The 26,519-nt window shown below is 31.8% G+C and overlaps 1 protein-coding gene and 1 long non-coding RNA gene across 2 annotated transcripts; one reads left to right on the top strand and one right to left on the bottom strand.

Moving 5' to 3' along the window:
- Positions 1-567: 567 nt before the first annotated feature.
- Positions 568-1,695, bottom strand: LOC111508981 (uncharacterized). The gene is made up of 2 exons (XR_002722591.2): positions 1,487-1,695; positions 568-1,434 (listed from the first exon to the last, which is right to left on the bottom strand). It is a non-coding gene; the product is annotated as an uncharacterized lncRNA (long non-coding RNA).
- A 470-nt stretch (positions 1,696-2,165) lies between these two features.
- On the top strand, positions 2,166-24,485 carry tho2 (THO complex subunit 2-like protein). Its single transcript, XM_074181430.1, has 22 exons — positions 2,166-2,301; positions 2,845-3,010; positions 3,073-3,204; positions 3,266-3,381; positions 3,609-3,742; positions 3,930-4,183; positions 4,240-4,559; positions 5,585-6,412; positions 6,466-6,583; positions 9,209-9,553; positions 9,612-10,193; positions 11,557-12,084; positions 12,146-12,203; positions 13,222-13,330; positions 13,387-13,570; positions 13,633-13,828; positions 15,819-15,853; positions 23,484-23,639; positions 23,803-23,881; positions 23,942-24,027; positions 24,097-24,155; positions 24,329-24,485. Exons 1-22 carry the CDS (start codon positions 2,216-2,218, stop codon positions 24,357-24,359), a joined length of 4,602 nt encoding a protein of 1,533 aa, XP_074037531.1. The 5' UTR covers positions 2,166-2,215; the 3' UTR covers positions 24,360-24,485.
- The last annotated feature ends 2,034 nt before the right edge of the window (positions 24,486-26,519 follow it).

The following is a 26,519-nucleotide window of genomic DNA, read 5'->3' as shown; positions in this document are numbered from 1 at the left end:
GCATTTTCCAATCTTCATCAGCTACACCACATACTCCACTCATGTTTATTTAAAACAATCAATTTGTTTTTAAATTTCTCTATGGATTTGTATTTCTTATTCTTTTTGGTTAGAGATTATAAATAACAATACCTTGGTTCAATGATGACCTGTTGGATTGGTCTATATGGAAACAATTAATTTGTCTGGTATTATAGTTATGGACATTTTTAATTTTTATAAATTATGTTGGAATTTCTGTGATCGGTAAACACTTCGTACATAAATAAATATACATATTCTCATTTCATGAAGAGTTTGAATATCAAAAAGATTTCTTGGTTTATATAAATTTATAGTCTGTTCCAGATACTTTTCATAATGCAATCGTTTTATTAAGGGTTTAAAAATTTAAAACTGTTTTGGGTGGCAGTGCGCCAAATGGGGATCATGTAATTAAATCTGGGGTAAAATACTTTTCAAATAAACCAGTGGGACAATAATCCTAAATACTTGAGAATACGTTTGACGTCTCTTTATATGTACCTTTCAGTTAAATTTCATCAACTTAGGAACCAAGTAATCGTATAATAACAATATGCTTTATTGTCCAAAGAACATCTGGTCTTATTGACAAAACTGCAAATTTTCTTCAGTCACCATAAATATGCATATATAGAAACATATAGAGTACAAATCATATTAAAATACAGAGTAAAGATATATCTGTGGAAATATAGACATACATTAAACAATTTTATCCAAACACATACAATACATACACATACTCAGGAGAGATATTACGCATTAAAGAACCTATACCAGAAAAGTTTAAAATATCAAAAATGCAGTATACCATTCTTTGTCTATATATTAAAAATACAGATTTCAAAATAAATTAGAGAAAACTGTCTCCAGAGAACTCTTAAACCGTGTTTATATACAATGGTAATAGGGTCTACCACAATAAATCTTTTACTTTTTTCATAAACTACACCTTACGATTTGATCTCCACATTTTCGTAGTGAGTAATGTACTAGTACTACAGATCTTCATTAAGTAACAGCTGAATCAATCAGATTTTTTTTTTACTGATTTTCGAAATTTAGTTATCTTCTATAATTTTAATATGGTCAAGTGAATGATTAAACATTTTAAGACAATTATTATATAGTCTGACTGAAGTAGAGGCTGGTATGGGTAATCTTGGGTGATTATCTTGACAAAGGACATAATTATTGAAGTAGCTGCTAAATATCAGTTCATGCTTTATAATCTAGACTGTTTCTAAAATAAATATTCCACAGACTGTCAACATTTTATTTAATTCAAACAAAGGTTTGTAAGATTCTCGACTTTTGGCATTGCACTTGAATCTTGTAGCTTTTTTCTGAATAATGAAAATAGTATGCAATTGAGTTTTGCAACATACTATCCAGAAAGGAATTTCATACCTTAAATGAGAATCAATGAGTGAGAAATAAGCCGATTTAGCAGCAGACAAACCAAGTTCCTTATATGTTATTCTCACTGCAAAACAACCTGAAACTTTTTTTATTGAGAGTTACAATGTGATCAGCGAATTGAAGTTTATTGTCAGTTAGTTCCCCCAAAAGTTTAAACTGTTTATAGAAAATAATTTTGTTATTAAAAGATATCAGGATGTAAATGTATTATCAATTTGAAAATTTACATTTAATACAATCAGAATTCAATGTTATTATACTACTGTCAAATGTCAAAACACAATGTATTCTTCTCTTTTCATCCGGCCAAGAGAGATAGAGTAAAATTCTTCAACCTCAATACATTAAGAACAATAACAAATATGTTTTATCTACTAAAAATGATTAATTTGAGAGAGAAACATCGACATAACTGAATATTACCATAGATATATTATGATGTATATGTTTTATCCATATCAACATAAAAACTCCAATGGATTGCTTCGACCAATAAAAAACGCAATAACGTTTTCAGTGGATCAATAGATGAATCCTATGGATCAATATATATATATATATATATATATATATATATATATATATATATATATATATATATATATATATATATATATATATATATATATAGGTGTTTTAGTAGATAAAACATATTTGTTATTTTGTTCATGATGTATTGAGGTTGAAGAATGTTACCCTATCTTTCTTGGCCAGATGAAAAGAGAAGAAGACATTGTGCTTTGACATTTGACAGTTCATTATCCGGTTTATGGTTTATCGTTTGAGTGCGAAAATGGCTGGATCGTTCGGCAACGATATTTGGAAAAACTGGGATAAAAACGGAAAGCAGGAATTGTATGTATTCAAAATATCTTCATTGAACATAAATGATAACAATATTTTTCTTCACCTTCGTTAAATAGCGAACTACGTTTTTCGACAAAAACGAGAAACTGCAGCTCTAATAACATATAAATCTTCTGTAACCAATACGTATCGCTATTCCTTTGATTTGAAATGATTTCAATACATAAAATCTTTTTAAAACGTTGGCTTGAGTTTTTTGTTGATACTTTTTTCAATGATTTAAAATATATGGACATTTTTTGCCTTGTTGGGAGTGACTACTGGGTCGATCATATGCAAAGCTCGCGCAGTTAATTTGCATTTCATTAATATAATTCATTTATTGAATCAAATATTTCTGAGAGATGTATTTGTTTCACATATATACCCATACAACCACACACTCCAAGCCTTTCAAAGGTGACTTTTTCAATAAGGGGCAGGATCTGTATAGAAGTAACTGAGTACACGTTAACGTAACCCTACTTTGAATTTACCAGTTGTTACAAACAAGATTTATTCTAAACAATTTACTCTATTTTTGAATTTCAGTATCAAAACTTGTATTCCACTGCTTAAAGATGAAACGAGGAATCCAGTACTTGACAAAAGTGGAAAACCAACCAATATTATTAAATATGTTAATGAATTAGTTGATAAAGGAATCAAAGGTGTCATTAAAAAAGAATCAGTAGTATCTACATTGCAGGAATTAGTGGTGAGATATTTCACTGAAATTTGAAAAACTATGTGATTCACAGTTGCATTTTTTACTTTCAGACTCTTCATCCTGATATTCCCTCAATTATATTGGATGTGTTGAATTTAGAAGATGCTAACACCTCACTAATTGACAGTGAAGATTCTAAAGATAGAAGTAATTTTTGTGCAATTGTTAAAGAATGTGAAAAGGTAAAAGTAATATTTTTATTTTATTGTTGGCATTTTAAAAATATTAATTTTTTTATTTCAGTTCTTATCTGACAAGCTATTAAAAGAGCGCTTAGAGATAGATACTTTACAGGAGGTGGGAGTTTTGAAAAATAACTCATTTTACTCAAAGTTCATTAAGGTCAAGACAAAATTATAGTAAGTATTCCAGAAATGTATGATTGCACTCATCTGAACATTCAATATGTTCCTGAAGTGGGGTGCTAAAAAATTATCATGTCAAGACTGCCTTTGTTGAAAAGTTTATAAACAAAGGTTTTAAGATGTGATGACACAATTTCTCTTTAATGGCAATTGTTTTGATTTGAGGTGTTGCAAATTTATTTTTCATTCAAATTGCCTAATTTATGAGTAACCTTTTTCAGTTATAAACAACGCAAGTTTAATCTGTTCAGAGAAGAATGTGAAGGTTTTGCTAAACTGGTAACAGAATTGGCAAATGGGAATTCCGAGAGTACTTCTCCGGAAGAATTGATTAGCATAGTGCAGTCATTGATTGGTAAGTATCAGAAAAAATTGAAATTGAATATTTGATTACTTTCATTAATTTCTTGAGAGGGAAAATATAAGACTACTATTCACAAAAATTGATACCAAGAAAAATTGATACCTCCTCAAGAAAGTTACATGTTCTCAATCTAAATCATATATTTTTTTGTATAGATTTTATATGAACAATATTTCAGGTTGTTTCAATTTGGATCCAAATAGAGTACTGGATGTGATATTGGAAAGCTTTGAAAATAAACCAAACGAAGCTAGGATATTTGTTCCGTTAATCAATTATTACATGAATGATCCTAGAATTATTAGCGAAGTTCTGTCAACAAAATTTGCTTTCTTAAAAAACAACGAACAGAATATACCTCAATCTCTTTATGTTTTGACAGCTCAACTACTCCAGCATGGAATAATTAAACTCGAAGACATTTATTATTGGGTAAGAAGTTTCATATTGACCTGTTGAATAAGTCATTTCATGACAGAACTTTTTAGTTATATCCTGAAGACAAAGTTCTGGTGAAGGAGTGCGAAAAGGATATGAAAGTTGCCAGAGAGTATGTTCGGAAACTTCAAGTAATAAGCCTCAATAATAAAGAAAAAGAGGGATCACCCGAAGAGCCTGATACTGATAATGACAAATATGTAGGTAATCAGAAACTCGGGTTATGCGAGGCACTGTTGATGGTTGGAGATTGGGAGAGTGCCAAGATCTTGATAAAAAGTTTGCCGGATCGCTATGCTGTTGGTTATGAACCAATAGCAATTTCTTTATGCGGGCTGATCCATCATATAATCGAACCAGTTTATAGAGAGTAAGTGGTTTTCATGTTTCGCAATTCTGTTCATTGTCGCCTTTGCAAAAGTTCATTGTTTTATCAGTAGTGGAGCAGTACACATTTTGCTAGCTTGAACTACCAAAGGGATGAAAGACAAAATTGAAAGTTATGTCTATTATTTAGATAGTACGGACATATTCCAATCATTTATGATTGAGTCCCTTTCAGAAGTTTTAAATGTACCATCATGAATATTAATGATATAATAATGGAATATTAATTGTTGTGTTATAGTTTTGAAATCTAGTAGGAGAAAATAGTGAATCATTTTTTATTGAATTATTTATTGCTGAACCCATTCAATAATTTCCATTTCGGTTACACTTGTTTGTTTTTCATTAATAAGTATTCTTATGAATGAATACAATGAATGAATACAACAAGCACTTTCCCCAATCATCAGAAAAGCAACAAACACTCAATATGTGATTCACCAACCAAGTTGGGGTCTTGAAGAAATGAAGGAAATTAATTCCTTACTCTAAAATTAGTTTCAATTTATACCTGAAAGAGAATTCTTGCACTTTTCGATACACATTAGTGATTTTGGGTAGAAATGTGCGGGACATTTTTTCATGTCTCTGCAAATTTTTACAGAGTGAGGTAAACAATGGGACCTGTCCATAGTTCTCATGCCACACTTTGCTATTTTCAGACTTTTGAAAGAGTTATCGAGTTGGTGGAGAAACGCACGTCAAGAAAATTATAGTATTTCAGGTGATTGGGAAAAGTGCTTGTTTTGGATCCCTATGTTTCTGACTCATCTAAATATTTTGGTCCTAATATTTTTGATATATCATCATATCTTAACTTTTTTGTAAATAATGGAAGTTTGAATCTCCAACATTCATCAACAAACATTATCGACCATAATCATTCAAATATAGTAATAGCTGTTTTCAGAATTCTTGTAATGAAACAATGGACTACCAAATTTGTTTATTCATCTATTAATGTTTCTTTGGGATACTTATCAATTTAATAATCGATAAATTATTGAGGTATGGGGTCTTGAGCTCAAAAATACCGAGGAAACCCACTCCACCCCACGATGGCATGATGGTTCCCAAGCAGGCCGAAACACCCTTAGACCTTCGACAGACAGCTATTCCGATGCTCCTTATGCTGGGTTCTTCACTGCGCTACGACCCTGTGTTGCTTTGCAAGATAGTCAGAATGGCCAAAGCCATTCTAGCTTCGTATGGAATCGATAATGCCAAGTCTCCTCCACCTAATTGCGATTCTTTGTATAACGACATTCTATCTTTGGTAGACGAGACCATTCTGCCTGCTCTCTCCTACTTGGATTGTAACTGTTGTATAGCCGAGGAGATTTGGACTCTTCTCAAACTGTACCCATATCAGATTCGGTACTGTTTGTACTCGAGGTGGAAAAACGAGACCTACAATTTGTACCCGGAGCTGTTGAGGAAGCGGGCTGACTCGGAGAAGCAGATCAAGAACATCATGAAACGAGTCAGCAAAGAAAATGTGAAACCTGTTGGTAGACTGATAGGAAAACTGACACACTGTTCTCCAGGATTCCTCTTCGATTATGTTCTCCTCCAGATCCAAGTCTACAACAATCTGATAAATCCTGTTGTCGATTCCCTCAAGTACTTGACTAACCTCTCGTATGACGTTTTGGGATTTTGCTTGATCGAATCACTTGCGAATGCCGAAAAAAAGCGTGTGAAGCACGACAGTACTTCCATTTCGACTTGGCTACAGAGTCTATCAAGCTTTTGTGGAGCAGTCTACAAAAAGTATACCATCGAGTTGACAGGACTGTTGCAATTCGTTGCAAACCAGCTCAAAGCACAGAAGAGGTGATTTTAAATCTACGATTTGTGATTTCTTAATAGAAAAAGGTATGTTTTAGCTTGGATTTGTTGATCTTGAAGGAAGTAGTGCAGAAAATGGCCGGCGTGGATGCTGCTGAAGATCTCACTATGGATCAGCTAAATGCTCTTGCTGGTGGAGAGCTGCTCAAATCTGAGGTATGATGCATATGAATTAACTACTTCAAAATGTGGAACTACTTCAAAGCTGGAAGTTACTTGCCTATTTAAATAATGATTAATATGCTTCATTGTCCAAAGAATTACTCATAATGACAAAACAAGTTTGCGAAAAAATATATACAATACACATAAAGAGGAAATTGTAAATATAAAATAAAAATATAGTCCAACACTAAAATTCTAAGGAAAAATGAATTTATCGATACAATTTGTAATCATCAGCGAAAAGTGACTCTTTTGAGTTTGTTACTTGAATATGCACCCTATAATTTTAAGTTTTTATTTGGTAGTGATAATGATTTTTTTGCCATTCTCCAATGACGATACTCTGAGCCTCAAACAACGTTTCCATTATATATCTAATAAAATTGTACAAAAATTATTTTTCTGTATCCATATCAATAAATATTTAACTTTCTTAACATTAGTCAAAAGAATAATTCAACCTCAATGTGGGTGTTGTCCAACGTTATTTTCACTGCTTGAAAATCACTCTTTAGCATCAATACAGAAACTCCTAAATAGAGGTTTGTGAATTATTCTGAGGTGTAATCGATATACCATAACAACATTTAATGTGTTTGAGTGGTTATCAGTAAGAGACATGTTGTTTTACTTTTCGGTGATATTTATATTCAAAATAACAAAAGGATTACCCGTACCAGCCGTTTGTTCTATACCAGTATGATGTTCATAGTTGCTATATAAGAAATAGTAAAACCATCATGTACCTCCGTTCCAACTATTCAAGAACAATGAATTCTCTACTCCACAAATGTTTTCTGAAATATAACAAACTGCAGGCCAAATTGAAGCAATGTAATATGTTATCTGGCTTCAATCACAAATAATTGCACTTTGTGAAAATGAGCAATAATGCTTTGGATGGGGAAATACACTTGGAAAATGTAAAAATTGAAAATTTGGAGAAAAACAAATTTTTAGGGCTCTTCATTGATGAAAATCTAAATTTTGATTTCCATGTCGACTACTTATGTAAAAGACTAGCAGCAGGATGTCATGCAGTGAGAGTTGTTGCAAGAGAGTTGGACACTACTATCACAAGATCAGTTTATTTTGCACAAATTGAATCCTATTTACGTTATGGAATTTGTTTCTGGGGAAATTGTGCAAAATTTCGTTTCAATATGGTATTCTCTCTACAAAAAAGAGCCATCAGATATTTATGCAAGGCTAGCTACAGGGATTCATGCCGCCCATTATTTGTGAAGCAAAAAATTCTGACCTTAGTATGTCTTTTTATTTTGGAAACAGTGTGTCTTATCCACAAAAAATATAAAAATCAATTTGGGAACACCGCAACTTATAGTACACGTCAGTCTTACTCCGTTTCCCTTCCCACACCTTCTCTAGCCCTTACACAAAATTCTATTATTTTCAATAGCAAGAAGTTATTTAACCACCTTCCCATTAATTTAAGGCGAATATATAATGGAAAGAAATTCAGAAAGAAAGTGAAAGAATACCTTGTTGGGAGGCCCTATTATAGTGTGGACGAATTCTACCAAGGCTCTATCGAATAATTGACATGTAGCTTTGTGTAAACAAGTTATTGAAACCAACACAAAATGGCTATCAATGTTCATTATGTAGAATTATATATTTACGTTTACTTAATATTCATAAATTCATGTACTTATATTTGTAGCTGTTCAGCTGGACTTAATATTGTTCTGTCCATATACTCTGCTCCGGTGTTTAAGCATTATTTTATAGTTTATATTTGTTAATTGTCCCTTATACATGTTTTACTTTACTAGACTTTGCCAATAAGATGTTTATATCTTGGGTAATAAAGCATATTTTGATTTGATTTGATTTGGTTTCAGGGTTTTGCCGTGGTCCTCTTTGGTTATAATCTCCAAACGTTTCGACTGCAACTACGGCGGTCATCTTCAGTGGCATGGTTGAAGTACTATTCTTGACGTGTCAACTGAAACTGTTCATACGTCAATAAGAGTACTTCGGCCAAGCCACTGAAGATGACTGCCGCAGTTGCAGTTGAAATGTTTGGAGATTGTAACCAAATAAGACCACGGCAAAACCCGAAAACCATTGCAAACATTGACGCCAGCCGTGAAAGCCTACATTCCTATATAAACAATAATGTTTTATTACAATTGAGTGCAGAGAAGTTTCAAATTATCAATGCCAACATGTAAAAATCTTCTTTTGAATGTGTTGTTTCTAAGTGATAATAATCTATATTAGAAATGAGAAACAGCAATACATTTTCATTATATCCATATTACTAACATGCATCACATAATTAACAGTAACATAGAAACAATAATAATTAAAAATTATTTGAATTTTTTGGCAAATTGTATCTTTCTTTAATATAAAAATATTCTTGACTACTTTCAATTATCTATGGGAGTTTACTGTATGGATCAAATCCTTTGTGACATAAAATTTCATGAATATTCTAGCACATTTCTTTGTAAAAAACAATGTATTCTTCATAATATAATTTATTCATAACAAACGTTTATATTAATGTATATTTTTTGCAATATTTTAAAATTGTTTCTGTTCATTGTTTCCAAATTCTCTCATACAATTTTTGTTTTTCCCTAGGCTGGCTACTTCAGCCAAGTTCGAAATACCAAAAAATCGTCTCTAAGGCTGAAGGAAGCGATGGCAGAAAACGACCTGGCCGTCGCCTTGTGCTTGTTGATGGCACAACAAAACTATTGTGTCGTTTACAAAGAAACACAAAAGAGTCATTTGAAACTGGTCGGCAAGCTTTCGGATCAATGCCAAGATACTTTGGTACAATTCGGGACATTCTTAGGTTCCACTTTATCCGTGGAGGAGTACATCAACAAACTTCCCTCGATACAAAGTATGCTGATCGATTATCACATTCCCTTAGAGGTGGCGTTTTTCCTGGCCAGGCCCATGTTCAATCACGCAATTAATGTAAGTTGATATATATTTTGTGTACACCTTTATTAGTAAAATTGATGGTATATTTCAGCAAAGGTATGATCAAATACGCAAATCGGACCCAAATTACAAAAAAATGTCTTCTTCACTGAAGAATCAAAAATACGTGGAAGCAATAAATGAAATAATGGAACCAGTGCATACTTCTCTGATTCCTCTACATCCTCACCGTGTATGGGAAGATATTTCTCCGCAATTTCTATCTACTTTCTGGTCGTTGACCATGTATGATTTGTATGTGCCAGAAGACGTATATCTGCAAGTCATTAATAAAGTTAAAACTCAGTCTCTGCTCAACTTGGAGAGTGGCATTAAAGGGAAGAAAGAGCAGGAACGTTATCAGACTTTATTTGAGAAGCTGCAAGACGAGAAGAAGAAGCAGAGCGAGCATGTTGATAAGATTATGTACAGGTTGAAGCAGGAGAAGGACAACTGGTTTGTATCGAAGTCTGCGAAAGTAGCTAAGAATGAAGCGATCACCAGATTCTTGCAGCTTTGCATCTTCCCCAGGTGCACTTTTACGCAGATTGATGCTGTGTATTGTGCCAAGTTTGTTCATACCATTCATTTGCTCAAGACTCCCAATTTCTCTACTCTTCTGTTTTATGATAGGGTAAGTGACTTTTTTTCTTTCGAAAACTAACTTTACAAAAGTGACAAAATTTGACAAAATACTGCTTGGTGTATACAGCAGCAGGAAAAATGAAGGAGATATATTTTCTTCATTGAAACAAAATATTGAATTGAGCCGTCAGTTACCTGACTTTATTTCAAATACTAAGATTGCCTGGAATTACTAATGATTGCAATAATTTCATTGAAATATAACTTCCAGTTACTAAGTATATTTGTTCAAAATTGAACAAAGCTTATTTTGCTGTTCTTCTGATGAAGTTATACCTGGACGAGAAAAAAATTAACTTTCACTATCCTTTGGCTTTTATTCAAATGTCCCACAATATAGTTGGGGTCAAGTAACTGACTGGCACACAGTTTTCATAGCTGAAAATAAATTATGTCTTCTATTCAATATTACTAATTACGTTAAAAGTTGTCATAACATTTCCGAAAAAGAACACAAAGAGATCTATATTTTCTACATTGCATCAATTTTTTGAAAAGTCGTATAGAAGAATATATTTAACAGTTATCCAACATGAGTATGTAACAATATAAAATGAGCTATAAATTCCAAAATTCAAAATCAACCTAGATTCAAATATGAAGTTGAGAAATTTTCATTATGAAATAATTTTTATAGTTTATAATTTTCAATTAAAAAAATTAAGAATATTTCAATAGTATTTTAAGTTATAAGCATTTTACTTTGTTTTTTGGCTTGCTATGTGTTGGTGAATGAATTCAAATAATAATAATAATAATGTCATTTATTGGTGAATTCCAAAGGGTCATCAACTGAAGTCCTTCAGCCGGTGTACAATTTTTTAATATTTACAGTGATTTTTTCATATGCTCACATAATAGAATTGAGGTACATTAAATTTGTGAAAATAAAGAGGAAGAGTCCGTAATAAATTATGAGAGTGATTTGGTGTTTACCCAAATATGAATAATTTTTTTATCTAAAATAATGTTATTGATATAAGTAAGTCAATATTGTAACATATTTTTATATTGGCTGTATATTTACAAAAATCCCAGCAAATTACTACTAATCAATGAATTAAAATATAGTTTGTCTTGAGAAAATTTTCTAAATGACAAATTTTTCAAAGTTAAAATTCAAATGACACTTAAGGAATGTAAAACATGAAAACAAATTCAAAATTTCCAACAGCACACTACAAATAGTGACTTTCCACACAAAAGATGTGACCCGACTGATTGGTCAGTATTCTTCTGGTAGTTGTAGAGAATCTTTAATAAAGGTTCAATCCTCAGAAAAATGTGACACTTACATGAATAATAATTTCAATTATAGACACAAATCTTAATCAAACCAACTTTTTTGACAGCTGTTTTGTGATGTGACCTACTCGATAACTTCCTGCACAGAAAACGAGGCTATGCGTTACGGAAGATTCCTCTTTGCCATGCTGGAAACGGTCATGAGGTGGCACAAGTCAAAAGAAACCTTTCAAAAAGAGTGTGCCAACTATCCAGGCTTCGTGACTAAGTACAGAAAGAATAATCAGCACGCCGACAATTTGGACAACGTTGATTATGAGAATTACCGCCACGTGTGTCACAAATGGCACTACAAACTGGCCAAGGCAATGGTCACTTGCCTGGAGTCCAAGCTCTACGTGCAAATTAGGAATTCGCTGATAATTCTCATCAAGATCATTTCTCATTTTCCCATCCTCCTCAAACTGAGCCAATTTATTGAGAAGAGGGTCGAGAAAGTTCGTGATGAAGAGAAGAATAACCGACAGGATTTGTTCACACTTTCCAGCAGCTATTTAGGGTTGCTTAAGCAAAGGATGTCCAGTGGGCAGATGATAAAAGAAAGCGATTTTCATATACCTTTAGATAAGGAAAAGGTAGGAAATAAAAACATCGGAAGTGCTAAAGTTGTACTATCATATTTGTTTTTCATTACAGGTTGCAAAGACCCATGAAGGTGAACACAATAACAAACAACAAAATGGGGAACCGAAAGGTATGTTAGTTAATAACAAACTCAAAAGTTAGTTGTTTTTTTTCTGCTTGAGAGCAGCACTCATGGTCTCATAGGCTCAATCTTTTTCTCTTTATTATTTGTGCAGGTGCTTTCTTTGATTTTGTTTGTCTGATTTTCTAGACATGCATATAAAATATACCAAGCATCTTTTTAATCTCTGCATAGTTTGCAGCATACAAGTTATATAGTTCTATTTTGTGCAAGTTTCCTCTAAATGAACAGCGTCCTTTGACTTTAATAATTATTCACGGCCGATCCCTGCTATTGTTGAAGCAGTTAATAATCAGTCCTCATTTTCAGTCTAGTCTCAGTATTACTCAAGATCTGTTCATTTTGTTGAGGCCTCCAATTATTGTTCCATTCACATCACAAAATAGTAAATAATTTCGCCGGGAAGACTGAGTGTATTGACTGGGGTGTAGCTGTAATGTAAATCTGCACAGCTTCTGTCCAATGTTCAATTTTTGACCTTGAATATTATTCCCATGCTTCAATTCTGCCATTTTGGCTGAATGTTTAGTAGGCCACCATTGAAAAAAAGATCTATTTCCTCGGTAATCATCACTATTTTCTGTTCTATCCATCTAAATTTAGATGAACCCTAATCCCAAAGTACTTAGATTTCATCAACTGTATTGCCATGTTAGATTGCAAATTCTGGTATTTAAATTTGTATACCAATATGTTTAGACCAGTCAGATCCTTGTTATGTGTTTCACCATTTCAGCCTTATATAAATTATCAATAATATTGGGCCCGAGATTCAATAGCTTCAGAAATTGCATTGTTGTTCAAAATAGCAACTGAATCAGTTTGTTTACAACTCGACTGCTAATTTTCAATAGCAACTCATTTCATTGAAAATTCCAGAACAAAAATACTCTTTCTCGACGCTAAACAAGTTAGTATCATCCTTTGGTGGCGCTACTTCATGTTGAGTGTGTTGATTATCGACTGTGATTCTGAAAAATGTTCAGAAGGGTTTTTATATTTTCAGATGACACGTCAAAGGAAAAAGAGAAAGTTGAGAAAAGGACAGCACGTCAAGTACCTGAAGATACCAGAACAACAACGAAAAACCAAGTACCTTCAGTTGAGACGATAATGTAATTTGTTTGGAAATATTAAAGAAACATATCATATATTATTGTTATACTTCTAGACCCATTTCAAAGGAAAGAGTTGAAAAATCACATAAAGACGAACAACCTAAAGAAAAACACAGGACTGAAAAAAAGGATGATCCGGAGAAAGAAAGAGACAGAGATAAGCGTAGGGAGAGGAGGGAGGAAAAAACCAGTAACAAGGAAGACCGACAAGATAGGCACGATAGGCAGTACAGTAGGGTGAGTGGTTTGCAATGATTTCAAGTATTTTCATATTTTGATTGATTTTTTGCCTCCTCTAGTTGCATGACGACAGATATGCCTTGACCAGCCCCAAGGAAGATGCCAGACACTCGAGCGAAAAGCAAGTTGACAGATATTATGACGAGAGGAGCAGTGGGGGCCACTATTATCGTGAGACGAGAGACGAGCGAGAGCTAGCCTCTGGTGGCAGCATTAATATAGGGAGACTCAGCCAGGAACCCGAGCCAGAAAGAGGTAATTCATTTCACAAATATATAATATAGACCTGTAAAAACTAATAGAATAATACAAGTTTATTCATTGCTAAAGTATGACATGTACGGTAATAAGAAGTGTAAATACTCAAAAATTTATTGAACTAGTGACAAAGATCGGAATAACGAAATTTAATTTTATTTTTGAAAAGTATAAAATTATTTGAAAATATTTTCATATTACTAACAAGAAACATGTTGAAGGCTCATATAGGCTAGGATAAAATTTGTAACGAATAGAAGTAAAAGGAAAATCCAGAGACTCCTATTCCCTTCCAGACATTTCAAAAATAAAAATTTTAAACTCAAATGTAATAGCAGTTTTTTTCTGTGAAAAACTTATGCATTCTTGATCTGATTAATAAAAGTTTGTTGTTTGCTTTGGTCTAGATACCAAAGATTTCTAACTCTAATGGAGTATGCAACAACGAACATGTAACAGTGGAACTATAAATGAGAGTATTATTGAACTATTCCCCTATTTACTTTAAAAAACAAACCCTTTTTATATTAGGAATTTGAATTTATCATATAAAAAAGAAAATAAAAATTGCTCAAAAATAATTGTAACAGTAACAATAAAATATATCTATTAGTCTCTAATAGATATTTTTCATTGTTTCTGGTAGCCGATTATAAGTAATGATTTAATGGTTCTAACTCGTCAAGTGGTCACATTGAAACAGTTTATTTTGTTTGGTATTTTGTAAGCCTTGCAATATTTGTATGTAACCCGGTGGGTTACATATGATTTATTTGTGAGGTCAAGTTAACATCACCATCTTTTGAAACTGTTTTGGTTTTGGATTTTTAGTCAGGTGAATATTCTGCCATTAATTTTATCCAAACTCCCCTTTCAGTTTTTGAAAGCTGTGGATGTATTCTTTTCTTTCAGAATATGGGGATTTTTATTAGGTACTTCAAATATGAACATTGTATTTAGGAAACATTGCAACGTTAATATTCCTGTATGTGGTTCAGGCTTGTTATATTTGCACAAAATTTCACCGTTAATTATCCTAGTTGTAGGTGCCATATTTCGTTTTTATTATCTTCTTTTTTCCTCGAATTTAGTCACTAGATCATTGATAACCCTCAATTAAAGTACCTATAGATTATTCAGTGATAGTTTCTTTGTTTATACATATTTGAGAGAGACACCTTTCTTTCAAGATTTCACATTGAAAATTCAATCAGAAAATTTCGCATATTCATTCCTAAAAACATTTAAATTGCTTTTTTTATTTTTCAGGTAAATAATAATTTTGAACAAACTTCAAATCATGCTTCTTTACATTTTTTTTTTAATTTCATTGAAAAAGGCACGTGATTTTTTTTTATCAACTTTTTATGTTTATGAGGGTATGGAATGTAGAAATAATTGATCAGCGGCGTTCATGAGAATGAATAGAATGAAAACAGGTTCATCAAAGAGATGTGCAAAACCACCTTCAGAGGTGGTTGACACACTTTGAAATAAACGAAAGATATCATAGAGAAAATAACTTTTGTCTAATTTCAACTAAGATTTTTTATTTGTTACAACTTGTTTCATTCTTTTTTTCTCAAGGACAAAACACAAGCACTATAGAAAAATCCCTAAACCATTAGAACCATTACAATGGTTTAATAAACCGAATACCGTCATAACAAATCTTTGTAGGAATTAGACAAAAGTTATTTTCTCTATCCTATATTTGATATGAATTTCCACAAAATAAATAGGTCATCAATTGACTAAATGAGAAAAGATCTCTGGTAAATGCTAAATTCATTTAACTGCTACTTGACAATGCTTTTAAACAAACATTAAAAGGCAAAATTATAAAAGTAACAATGACTATCCTAATGACTCTTTTCGGTTGTGTAATTATAGAACTTAAAATTGGTATGTAATACAACTTAGCAATGAATAAACATATTAAATAAACTCAGGACTAGCGAGAAAATAAACTATCTTTATTTTTCAGATAACAAAAGAAGAAAAATCGACAATTCTTCGAAGGTTAGTATCGAAGTGACGTAACACCGATGCTGATTTTAGGGTTCCATGCCATTCTAAAAGAGTTCCATTTTTGGGAGATTGGGCTGAAAATTTATAAAATTATTCAGAAAAACAAGTGTCGATTTAATAATAGTGTTTGTGAACTTTGAAAGTGTGCGCGAGAAACATTCCATTTGCTAAGTTTCGAAAGAGGAAGGAAAGAGCCCACCGTTTTCTCAAGGAGGAAAGTCCAAAGTTTTTTATCAACATCAGTTGGAGCCCAGTTTTTTTATACGTTGACGAATCACAGATGATTTTGATTGTGAGAGAATGATGAAATATCTTTTAAAATGAAGAAAATAGAGTCTGAAGATGAAATAAATTGAATGTGGACTATGAAAAGTAATGATTACCTAAGAGTGTGTTAAAATCTCTTTATCACTTGGAATATTCTTACTTCTATTCGATACCGAGAAGAAAATTCAAGGAAGCAATCTATTCAATCCAAAATACTTATTTTGTTTTATGATGAGAATCAATTATAGATAAAAAAGATAAAAAGGAAATTAACACACAATGCAAACAACAAAATTGTTTTAAAAAGGAAGAGATTGAGGGTTACAGTGGAATGAAAGAAATAATTGATATTATGAGAAGAATCGAAAAGTATGACGGGATGTGAAAATAATGAAAACTTCAAAAATATCCCAGTACTAAATGAGTTACGAAAAAAGAATTGAAATGTTTATCAAAAATAGTTGGACAACATTGAAACAGTTCGTCTGATCCTGTTTAAAAAATATCAGAATGTGCTTCAGAATAATGTGAAGAAGTCACCATTTCTCTGAGTTTTTGCTGCCATCCGAACAACTCTAACAGTGGAAGGAATACAATCACTTTGTCATTTAAGAAGACGCAGCATCCATACCAGTCCAAGAAAGTTCATCCATGTGTATCGATTTAATTAAATAGAGGGGCCCTGTTGCTCTCAGTCGGACTCAGCCCAATCTTCCGCCCTGTAATTATTCTGTGGGATGGGAATGCAGCCTCAAGGTAGGTGATTAGCTCTTAAGGTTTTCCCACCTTCATTTTTGAATTGGCAATCAGAGTTGTCAATCCAGATTATTATTTTTATAAATGATGTTTCTTTGTTAAGAAAATTTTCAACTAGACAGTATGTTCCACGAGGGCATATTCTTACTTATTATTTGAAATGTTAGAAAGATGATCAAGAAATAGTTGAAAACTACATCAAAAGTTCTATTACAAAAGAGACGAAGCTTCTAATCTACACCATTATCAAGAATTTTTCAACAGCATTTTTTTTCACATGGTGAAACAAGATTCTATTTAATTCTGAAATACTGTTTCTGGGCGAGTGTTTTCCCAACAAGGTTAGCATATTAGGGAGATGTCTAAGACAATCTCAGTCTTAGTTGATAATAATAAGTATTTAGTGTGTCATAAAATGCAAAATTACATAGAAAAGGACCAAGTACATATTGAAATGATATCAACCAAGGCGAAAAAAACAGGTAAAAATCATATGACACAAACTAACTGATGGGATTAAAATTTGCTTAAATTCATTGAATTCAGCTGCCTATTTGGGATAGCCTCTTGGAGATTTATCTTCAGATTAGATAAATTACGATACTTTGAAGGCATATTATTTAGCAGATGATGTACTAAATAAGAGCGGGGTGCCTCAAAAATTGAAGAACTATAGACAGAAATAGAAAATCTATCATTGTGATATGTTGTGAATGCCCTCCTTTCGAACCAATTCTGAGGCAAAGTACTTGGGTAGTCAGGTAGCCAAGATAATGTTGACGAGACAACCGTAGTGAACGAAATGTGTTTCAGTCAATTTCATAAGTTATATACTGATGATGCTAACTTGATTAGCGAAACTTAGGTTGAGTGACAGAATTTTTTTTGTGTTTGAATAGTATTTTCAATAGATTCATTTAATGCCAGAGGTCTATCTCATGTACGGTTCTATTTAAAAAAAAGGTTGCCTAAGTTATTGATTAAGATGGTGACTAATAGACTTTTCGATCTAGTTTACAGGCAAACGTATTTATATTGTACCTACAATATGTATGAAATTTCTTTAATACATTAATTTTTTGCTTGGATTCTTCTAAATTCTTCATATAATGATAAATATAATAACAGTACATTAGATATTCACTTGAAAATTATGATACCAACGTTGAAGTTGTTTTTGTATCATTTTGATGGATTTTAAGTATTTTTGGTAACCCTTATGCTAGTGGCTAACTTCTTCAGAGGTTCATACATCTCGAGTTTATCTGCAATGACTGGGTATTACGACTGCATACAGCGTATTTAGGTTGACTCAGGTAGTTTGGTGTGATAATACCTGTACCTGGATTGAGTAAATTGTCAATAATGTTCGTTGACTCTTTTCTACGTGTTGTCATGATGTTGGTTATTTATTTATTTATGTCTACAGGTAATCCACATGAGGAAAAATGAATAATACAAATACAGTATTTTCTTAAAACTAACTTAACGTTGTATGTAGACATATATCAATGTTAATATATAAAACTCAAATGATATACTTAAAATTATCGTCCGAGCTGGTTATCTATTAAATTCAGTTGCTACACTGTTTTTTGACAAACTATGTAACTATGGAAAACATTCTCGTTTGTCCAAAATTCTATCAAATGCCAATGAGACCAAAATTAATTTTTTTCACCTCTCAGAGCACTTTTAGATATACTCTCCATGGTATAGATTTATTTTTTTATCACAATTTCATTTTAATTTTTTCTATGTAGGTTGATTTATTAAATATATAGGTACTAGAATAGTTAACTTTCCACGTTGAATAAATAATTGAATAGAACTGGCCGATACTTGATGAAAATCCATATTTAAAAAACTAATCAATAGAGTTTATTCTATGATTTTCACTATAGTTATGCTTGAAGAAACACGTGTCGCGGTTTTTGTAAAACCCTTATAGTGAAAATCGTAGAATAAATTCTATTGATTAGTTTTTTTTTTGAATAAATAAAAGATTTTATAAAGAAGTCTGAAATCAATTCTGTCCTGATAATGCACCAAAGTAGATAAATTCAAAAGTAGCAGAATATCAGGTCCTCTGAGGTATGTGAATCATTGAACAAATCTCAGTAGATCAGTATGACCGAACTCTATCGTTAACGGCATATCAATGTTTTTGATTTTATAAGAATATTCAACAGGCTTCACAACTCTCGAGAATTTTATTTGCTAATACTGATTTATATTTGGGTGGAGCACGTTTATATCACACCAAAGAGATAAGTTGCTTAAGTGTAGCTTTAACAGTTCTGCATCACAAAACAAACGCTGTCAACCACCCTATAAAGTTGAGATCATCTGCGAACATTTAATGATGACTGTGGTGTATGACATCCGACATATCAGTAACAAATAGAATGAAGAGTAATGAACTTATATCTGATCCTTGAGAACTCCGAATGTTACAGAAATTTGCGATGATATAGAACCAACATACTTTATAAATTGAATTTTATTTACTAAATAGCTACTATATATCAATTTTAATATAGTACCCTTGATACCTAATACCAGGAGCTTGACTATGAGATAATGAATAACCCTGTCGACAACTTTGTATTTATTTTAGCTCGTCAAGTTTTCTATTCATATCTACAGATTATCATCGTTTTTATTTTATGCAAGAAAAATTACAGGATTGAATCTATTTGTGACTATTGTTCAACTACTACAATATTCAGACAAAATATTTCGATAGTCTTATAAGTCATTTCCTTCAAACTACTGAAATATCCCAATGTAATTCAACTTTCATTTCCTTTTTTTTTAACTATTTCAGTAGGTTGAAAACCTAAAACAAGCACTTTTCCCAATCACCAGAGATGCAATACTCTTCTCGACACGCTGTTGGAAGCATAAATTATTTAGCTATTGCTTCCAAATACAGGGTGTTTAATAAACATGTGTCAAAAAAAATAAAGGGACTATTCTACAGATACTTTGTTTTTTAATGATTTTTTATAGGGCTCTTTGCTTTGAAGATACAGGGCGAAAAAAAATTTCGACAATAACAATTTTGGTAGTTTTAAAATTATTAACGTAGCCGAAATAAAAGTATAGCGTACTACACTGGATCTACTAAGTAATAAAAAATCTAACAATTCCGTTGGTACCTATCAACAACATTCCGATTACAGTGGAAAATGTGGAAGATTTGAAAAATCGGATAATTGCTGGGTGTAACTCAATTAGAAACGATCCTGGTGTTTTTGAAAGAGTTCGGGAGTCGATGGGGAGAAGATTGGATTGTTGCATCTAAGCGGAGGGAAGTAATTTTCAACAGTTCTTGTAGATTAAGAAACATAACATGTAGTTTTTGGTAATAAATTGTTATTGTCAAAATCCTTTTTTGCTCCGTACAAAGCGCCCTATCAAAAATCATCAAAGGACAAAATATTCTTAGAATAGTCCAAGGAATAGTCCCTTAAATGTTTGCCTTATGTTTACACCCTGTATATTCATCAAAAGAAAAAAATAATCATTGGCCAAGATCGAGTGTTTCTTGCTAAATTGAATGTAGTGCAAAGTTTATCAACATCTGTTCATTCCAAAGTGTTTCACCATCCTCACCATTTCTTGGTGAGTCCAGTTGAAAAACTCCAGACATCACTAGAAGATGGCAAATGAGACTTTGCCGAAAAGTTGTGAAAATAATTCATATGAGGATAAAATACACAGAACACACACACACACACACACACACACACACACACACATATATATATATATATATATATATATATATATATATACCAGAACAAAAATTACTGTCCTCTCCTGAGGACGCGAGTCGAGAGACTGTAATTTTTGTTCTGGTGTTGTAAAAGTGTTTTCGAAAGATTAATTTTACGCCAGAGGTTCCAGTACAAACTATCAACCCTCCTTTTTAATTTTAATGATTGATGTTGCGAAAAGCAGGTTCTATTGTTTCCAAAACGTAATAAAATCTTTGTAAAAACATCTCAGTTGATGGACATCCGAAAATTATAATTTTAAGTATTTCATTATCATATTTTTGTCTTTATCTTCTTGTCTTAGCAGTGGTAACCAGGTAGGATTCATGACACATACTTGATAACTAACGTCATACCTTATATTTCCAGTTTCTCTGAATTAATGAGACGAATTTGTTACAGATATGATGTAAAAACAACTTTTAGAAGTGCTAATACACTGAGATCTCATATAAAAAACCTGAGAATATGAATGATAAAATGGAAGGATATGTTTATAGCATATTTTGTTCCTGTGACCTAAAGTTATCTAAGTGAAACGTCAAGACCCCTAAATGTGATTAAACAAACATCATGAATACATAAATAAAATACAGATGACAGTATAGGGGTTAGTGGATTTTATTTAAAAATTAACTGGTGCATACTATGAAATAGAATGAAATAAAAATTGTCTCGAAAGAACCTCACGAAAAAGTGACAACCAATTATGTGGAAATAGATTGTACCTGTTTCAATTGATGAGACAAGAGGTTCAAGACGGAAATATTAATTTGGGTTGAGTTATCAGACAATATTTTGTGTATAGGTGTGATTATTCAGAATACTGAATGTAAAACCTGGACATTTATTTTTCATCAGATTATTATATTCGATAGGCAATATTTATAAAAACGACCAATGACTTGATAATTGGACTGTTCAGTGGTTTATATTACACTCGAACAGATCCTCTGATGTTCTACATTTATTTTTCAGATCATGGGAATATATCAAGAAATGCTATTGAAAATATTCACCAAGTGTCAAGTATTAATTTTGATAAACAATGCTATTCCCTTTCATATACTCTTAAAATTTTGTGTACTAATGTACCTGAAAATTGCTCCTTTATTTAGGTTATAATGAAAATTATTTTCAGTGGTATCGACTATTTGCTTCATGGTTATTTCAATTTTGTATTTTTTTAAATCCATGAATATATAAATTTTGATTTATTTATCAGTCTTCATTTTGTAGGAATACCAGTTAGACCAAGATAATGGCTTTATCAGATAACTGGTACCAAAAATGAACAAAATATTATCTTTGATGATCGTACACACGTCACACGATTCAAACTAAAGTCATTAAAAATATTCCCGAAGATCATCTTTATGATGAAATACCAGATGAACTGAAAAAAAGAAATGAAGTTATTACTAACCTTACAACTAAAAAAATTTGATGATCTCTTGAATAATCAAATACCTATTCCTGGTTTGCAATGTTTTATATTGAAGAATGTTCTGATTTTTATGTTGAGTTAAACTTACAGCAAGCTCTCTTCGTAAGATTGTTCATTCATTATAATCTATTTGTTCAAAAATATTCATCCATGAATAAATGTATATTATTAATATTGGTAAAGGTGCACAAAATAATAACTGAAAAGAAAGAAATAATTGAATCTACAATCCCTCTTTTCATGAGTATAGCACCTCGGTTTTATATTCTGCGTCCATTTTTGTACCAACATAATAATCTTGTTTCTCTCTTATAGACTATATTGTATTCCGAAATGTGTGTAATAATTTGTATTTTCATTTTAATATGGAGATACCATGTATTTTCAATTTTTCGTAGATGTTTCAATAAATTAATGAGTTTTCATATGGAGTGCCCAAACTCATGGAGCCACTAATGAAAACAGTGAGAATAGTTTTTTGACACATGGATTGATTCTTTTGGAAATACAAGTCAAAATAATTCAAAAGAAAAGGGTCCTCTTCTGCGAGATAAACAACGAAACTTACTTGTTCCTTTGTATGTATGGCTTATTATGTTTTCTATGGAAAACTGATCACTGGATGATTCAAATTCTTGTAACTTTTTGGTTTCATAAAAATTATGTTTTCCATTTATTTTCTTTGTTTGTAAACTAATTTTTAGTTATTAGTTTTGGAAGTGTCACTAACTATAATATACAATGAAAAACAGTAATATATATATATATATATATATATATATATATATATATATATATATATATATATATATATATATATATATATATATTAATATATTAATATATATATATATTAATAGTATATTATATATATATATATATATATATATATATATATATATATATATATATATATATATATATATATATATATATATATATATATATATATATATATATAAATGTGTGTGAAAAAATTAAATTGTTCATATATCTAATTTATATTAGATTAATAACCAACTTTCAAATGTATCAATTTGAAATATTTAAATTAAGTTGAATTTTTGAAAATGTTTATATAGAAGTAAGTAATTGAATATTTTGAATTGTCCAGCATTGGAAAAGAAAATTACAAGATTCTTTAATAGAGTAAATGCCTAAAAATTGACTCTATAAGAATGTACCTACTTTATTTTCGCAAATTCATTATACCAAAGGCTGCTTCCCTCTCTCACTTTTAAAATATTTATTGTATAGAAATTTGTCAAGAAAACCTGTGTGTTGTGTCAATGCTATCGAATGATGGGTCTGGCGCAACTCCCAGTCGACAATATACTTCTAATGTCAAAACCGTGGTTGTCTGCAGAATTCCAAGCACGAAGAACGAAAAGTGCCGCCTCTCATCGATTTTCCAATAGAAAAAGACAAGCGAGAAAGAGCTGTTAAGCCAAAAGAGAAACGCGAAAAGTTGACGGAAGAAGAAAAGGAACTGCGCAAAGAGAGGAAGCTGGGAAGGAAGAGGGTTTGTAGTTTTTTCTCATACAAAATGTTTTGAGTTATCAAATCTCTATATTTCTTTCACAATTTAGAGTGAAAGAAAACAATAGTTTCGATCAAAAAGTCGCTTATGATGCCCTCTACCTCTACGGAAGTATAATGCCTGAATATAAATTTCATTTTTACAGGATAGAATTGATGAAGCGATGCAGCAAGAAATGAAAAGAAGGCGAGAGGAAGACAAAAATCGTCGGGAGGAAGAAAAAGGTGATTTTGAAGAATAAAATCTTTAGAGTTCAACGATTTTATATATTATTGCTTTTACAGCCTTCAAAATGATGACGTCACCCAATGGAGAAATAATTGAGCCCCCTATTCATCCTGGCCCTAGGGATAAGCACCACCGAACGAGAGTATGTTTCAACAAATACTCTTTCCTGATGTGAATTAATTCAATGAATGATTATTTTTTTTTGTTTTAGGAAATCTCACCATATCAGAGGGATAGGTCGCATGAAAAATCCGAGCCACGAGATAAGCAATATCCTTTTAGAACAAAATAACGACTTTGAATTATCAATTATTTGACTTTTTTATCACGATTACTGTCGATAGTATATTTTCTTTTTTTTAATTTGGTGAAAATTATGAAATTTTGTTTCATAATTTGTATTACTTTCAATTTAGTGAAATATTTTTCTTAACTAAACTTACCAGAAGGAGCTCGGAGAACAAAAGGAGATAACCATTACCAATACAAAACTGAATATTTGTTGGCCGAATGTTGAAATGCAGGAGAAAACTGATTTTACATGTTTAATTTTATATGTGATCCCAAGAGTTATATGTAATAAAACTGAAAAAAAGTGTTTTTAATATTTTTTCTTGAAGTGACATGACCAAATATGAAATATATTCGAGGAATAGTTGGTTTTGGAGTTTTTCACAAAAACACAAAATATCTCGAAAAGTGAGCCAGATAGAGAAAAACGGGTTGTGTGCTCAACTGTCGGTTAGCCCTACTTTTGATATTGAAAGTTGGTTCGATTCCTACTTGGAAACGTCTGCAACATCGTAGCCCCATCTTAGGAATTGCATGTTGAAAGGTAATCCTTATCTCACAAAAGTTCGGGTATTCAGATCGGGTACAACTTTTTTTTCAGTTCACATAGTCCACACCAAAATACAATCAAAGGAAAAAAATGTTTTTTGAATGATAAAATATGCGGATACATCGTTTTATTTAGAAGTGTCGCTGATCGAAAATTTGTCCCTTCAATTATGTCTGGGTGTGCAACTAATAATAGCTGAAATTATAAATATAGAAACTAGACAAAAGTATTTTCTATATTCAACATGAATTTCTACAAAATAAATAAGTCATCAATCGAACGAGCTGAAAGCATATTGCTGATCACCTAACCTTAAAAATGGATTAACCAGACTATTTAATGAAAACTAAATTATATACATAAAAACTAGTTACATGCTTCACAATACGTCGTGAAATGCTCTACAAATACATCAGGATATTTAAAAAATCTTTCGGGATGTTAATTTTGAAAAACAAAATTGATTTTGGTTATTTAGTTGTTAGGATATCTTCGTGTGAAATCCTTGCAAAACAGGAAAAACGCTCTGAAAATGCCTAGTTTCGCAAATATCTCGAAAACCAGGTAAGAAGAGTAAACGAGTTATTTTATTGAATGTAAAACAGTTTTATAGAGACTAACGAAAATAGAATCGCCGCGGTTCCAATAAGAAATGTATCTCTCTATGTTGTTGGCTTTTGCTTCCATTCAGGCAATTAAGTCAAATTAGAAATGTCTTTCTTGAGTTATTATTAGGTTTGGAAAGACACTAGTATCTAGCTAGAGGCAAACAACAGATTATGGTTATCTCAAATAACAGTGGTTTTGGCCTACGAACATCTTTCTAGATAATAATATAAGCAATGTCTACATACCAACAACAGTCTTAGGAATATAGGTATGACAGGAGACAAACAGTTGATTTGGAAATATAGTAATGGCTGGAGACAAACACATGTTTTGGTCATATCCAAGTAGACTTGTCTAGAGACTTATCATTTGTCCAAAAATATCTAAAACTCACCTTTTTTAAAAAAAATATGATTGACCAATAAACAATCTGTCTGATCCTAACATTGATTTCGGAGCTAACCGATTACATTTTTTCCCCGCTCTCGTAGATACCGAACACAGAGCAGATTTAATTGGGACAAGGTGGCATCATCAAATGCTTGACTAGCAAAGTGAGTTTATTGAGCGTTCAGATTTGTAATGAACGAACACACCTATAGATGACTAAAATATTTTTCTCTGACATTTTGCTTAAAACAGTTGGTGGTCTCTGAAAAATCTCACCAAAAAGGTGTCTGTTTCTGGACATTCCGTCCAAAAAGATTTTTGTTATCAGAATTACTCAGCACCGTTCAGAATGACCGTCTGTTAGACCTATTCATTTTATCTGCCGCTACACATTCTGCGAAGAATGGTTGTTTGTCTCCAGACATTGTGCTCCAAACGAACGTTGGTCTCTAGGCAGTTTGTCAAAATTATATGTATAGAAATTCTACCCAAACGATGCACAAAACAATTTTTTTCTTCTAAGGACAAAACACAAGCACTACTAAAAAATCCTAAAGGCGTAATAAGACCGGTGCCTGTGCGAAAATAGCGATTCACATTGGATTTCAATCGCTGGAGATTGAATCCATTTGGAAAAACGTTCTCATAAAGTTTCTTTCACATAAACGTAGTTCTCCAAATGAAGGAGTTCTTAAAAGTGAAGTTCGAGGTGTACTGAGTTGAACCTCGAAACGATGAGCAGCCTTAACCAAACTGGAAATAGGATATATATAATATTCCAAACAATTTGTGAG

The sequence above is a fragment of the Leptinotarsa decemlineata genome, unplaced genomic scaffold, assembly GCF_025532065.1.
Source record: "Leptinotarsa decemlineata unplaced genomic scaffold, Ldec_3_MD MMD2_tig00026314_RagTag_RagTag, whole genome shotgun sequence".
NCBI lineage: Eukaryota > Metazoa > Arthropoda > Insecta > Coleoptera > Chrysomelidae > Leptinotarsa > Leptinotarsa decemlineata.
This window is presented reverse-complemented; position numbering and strand designations above follow the sequence as displayed.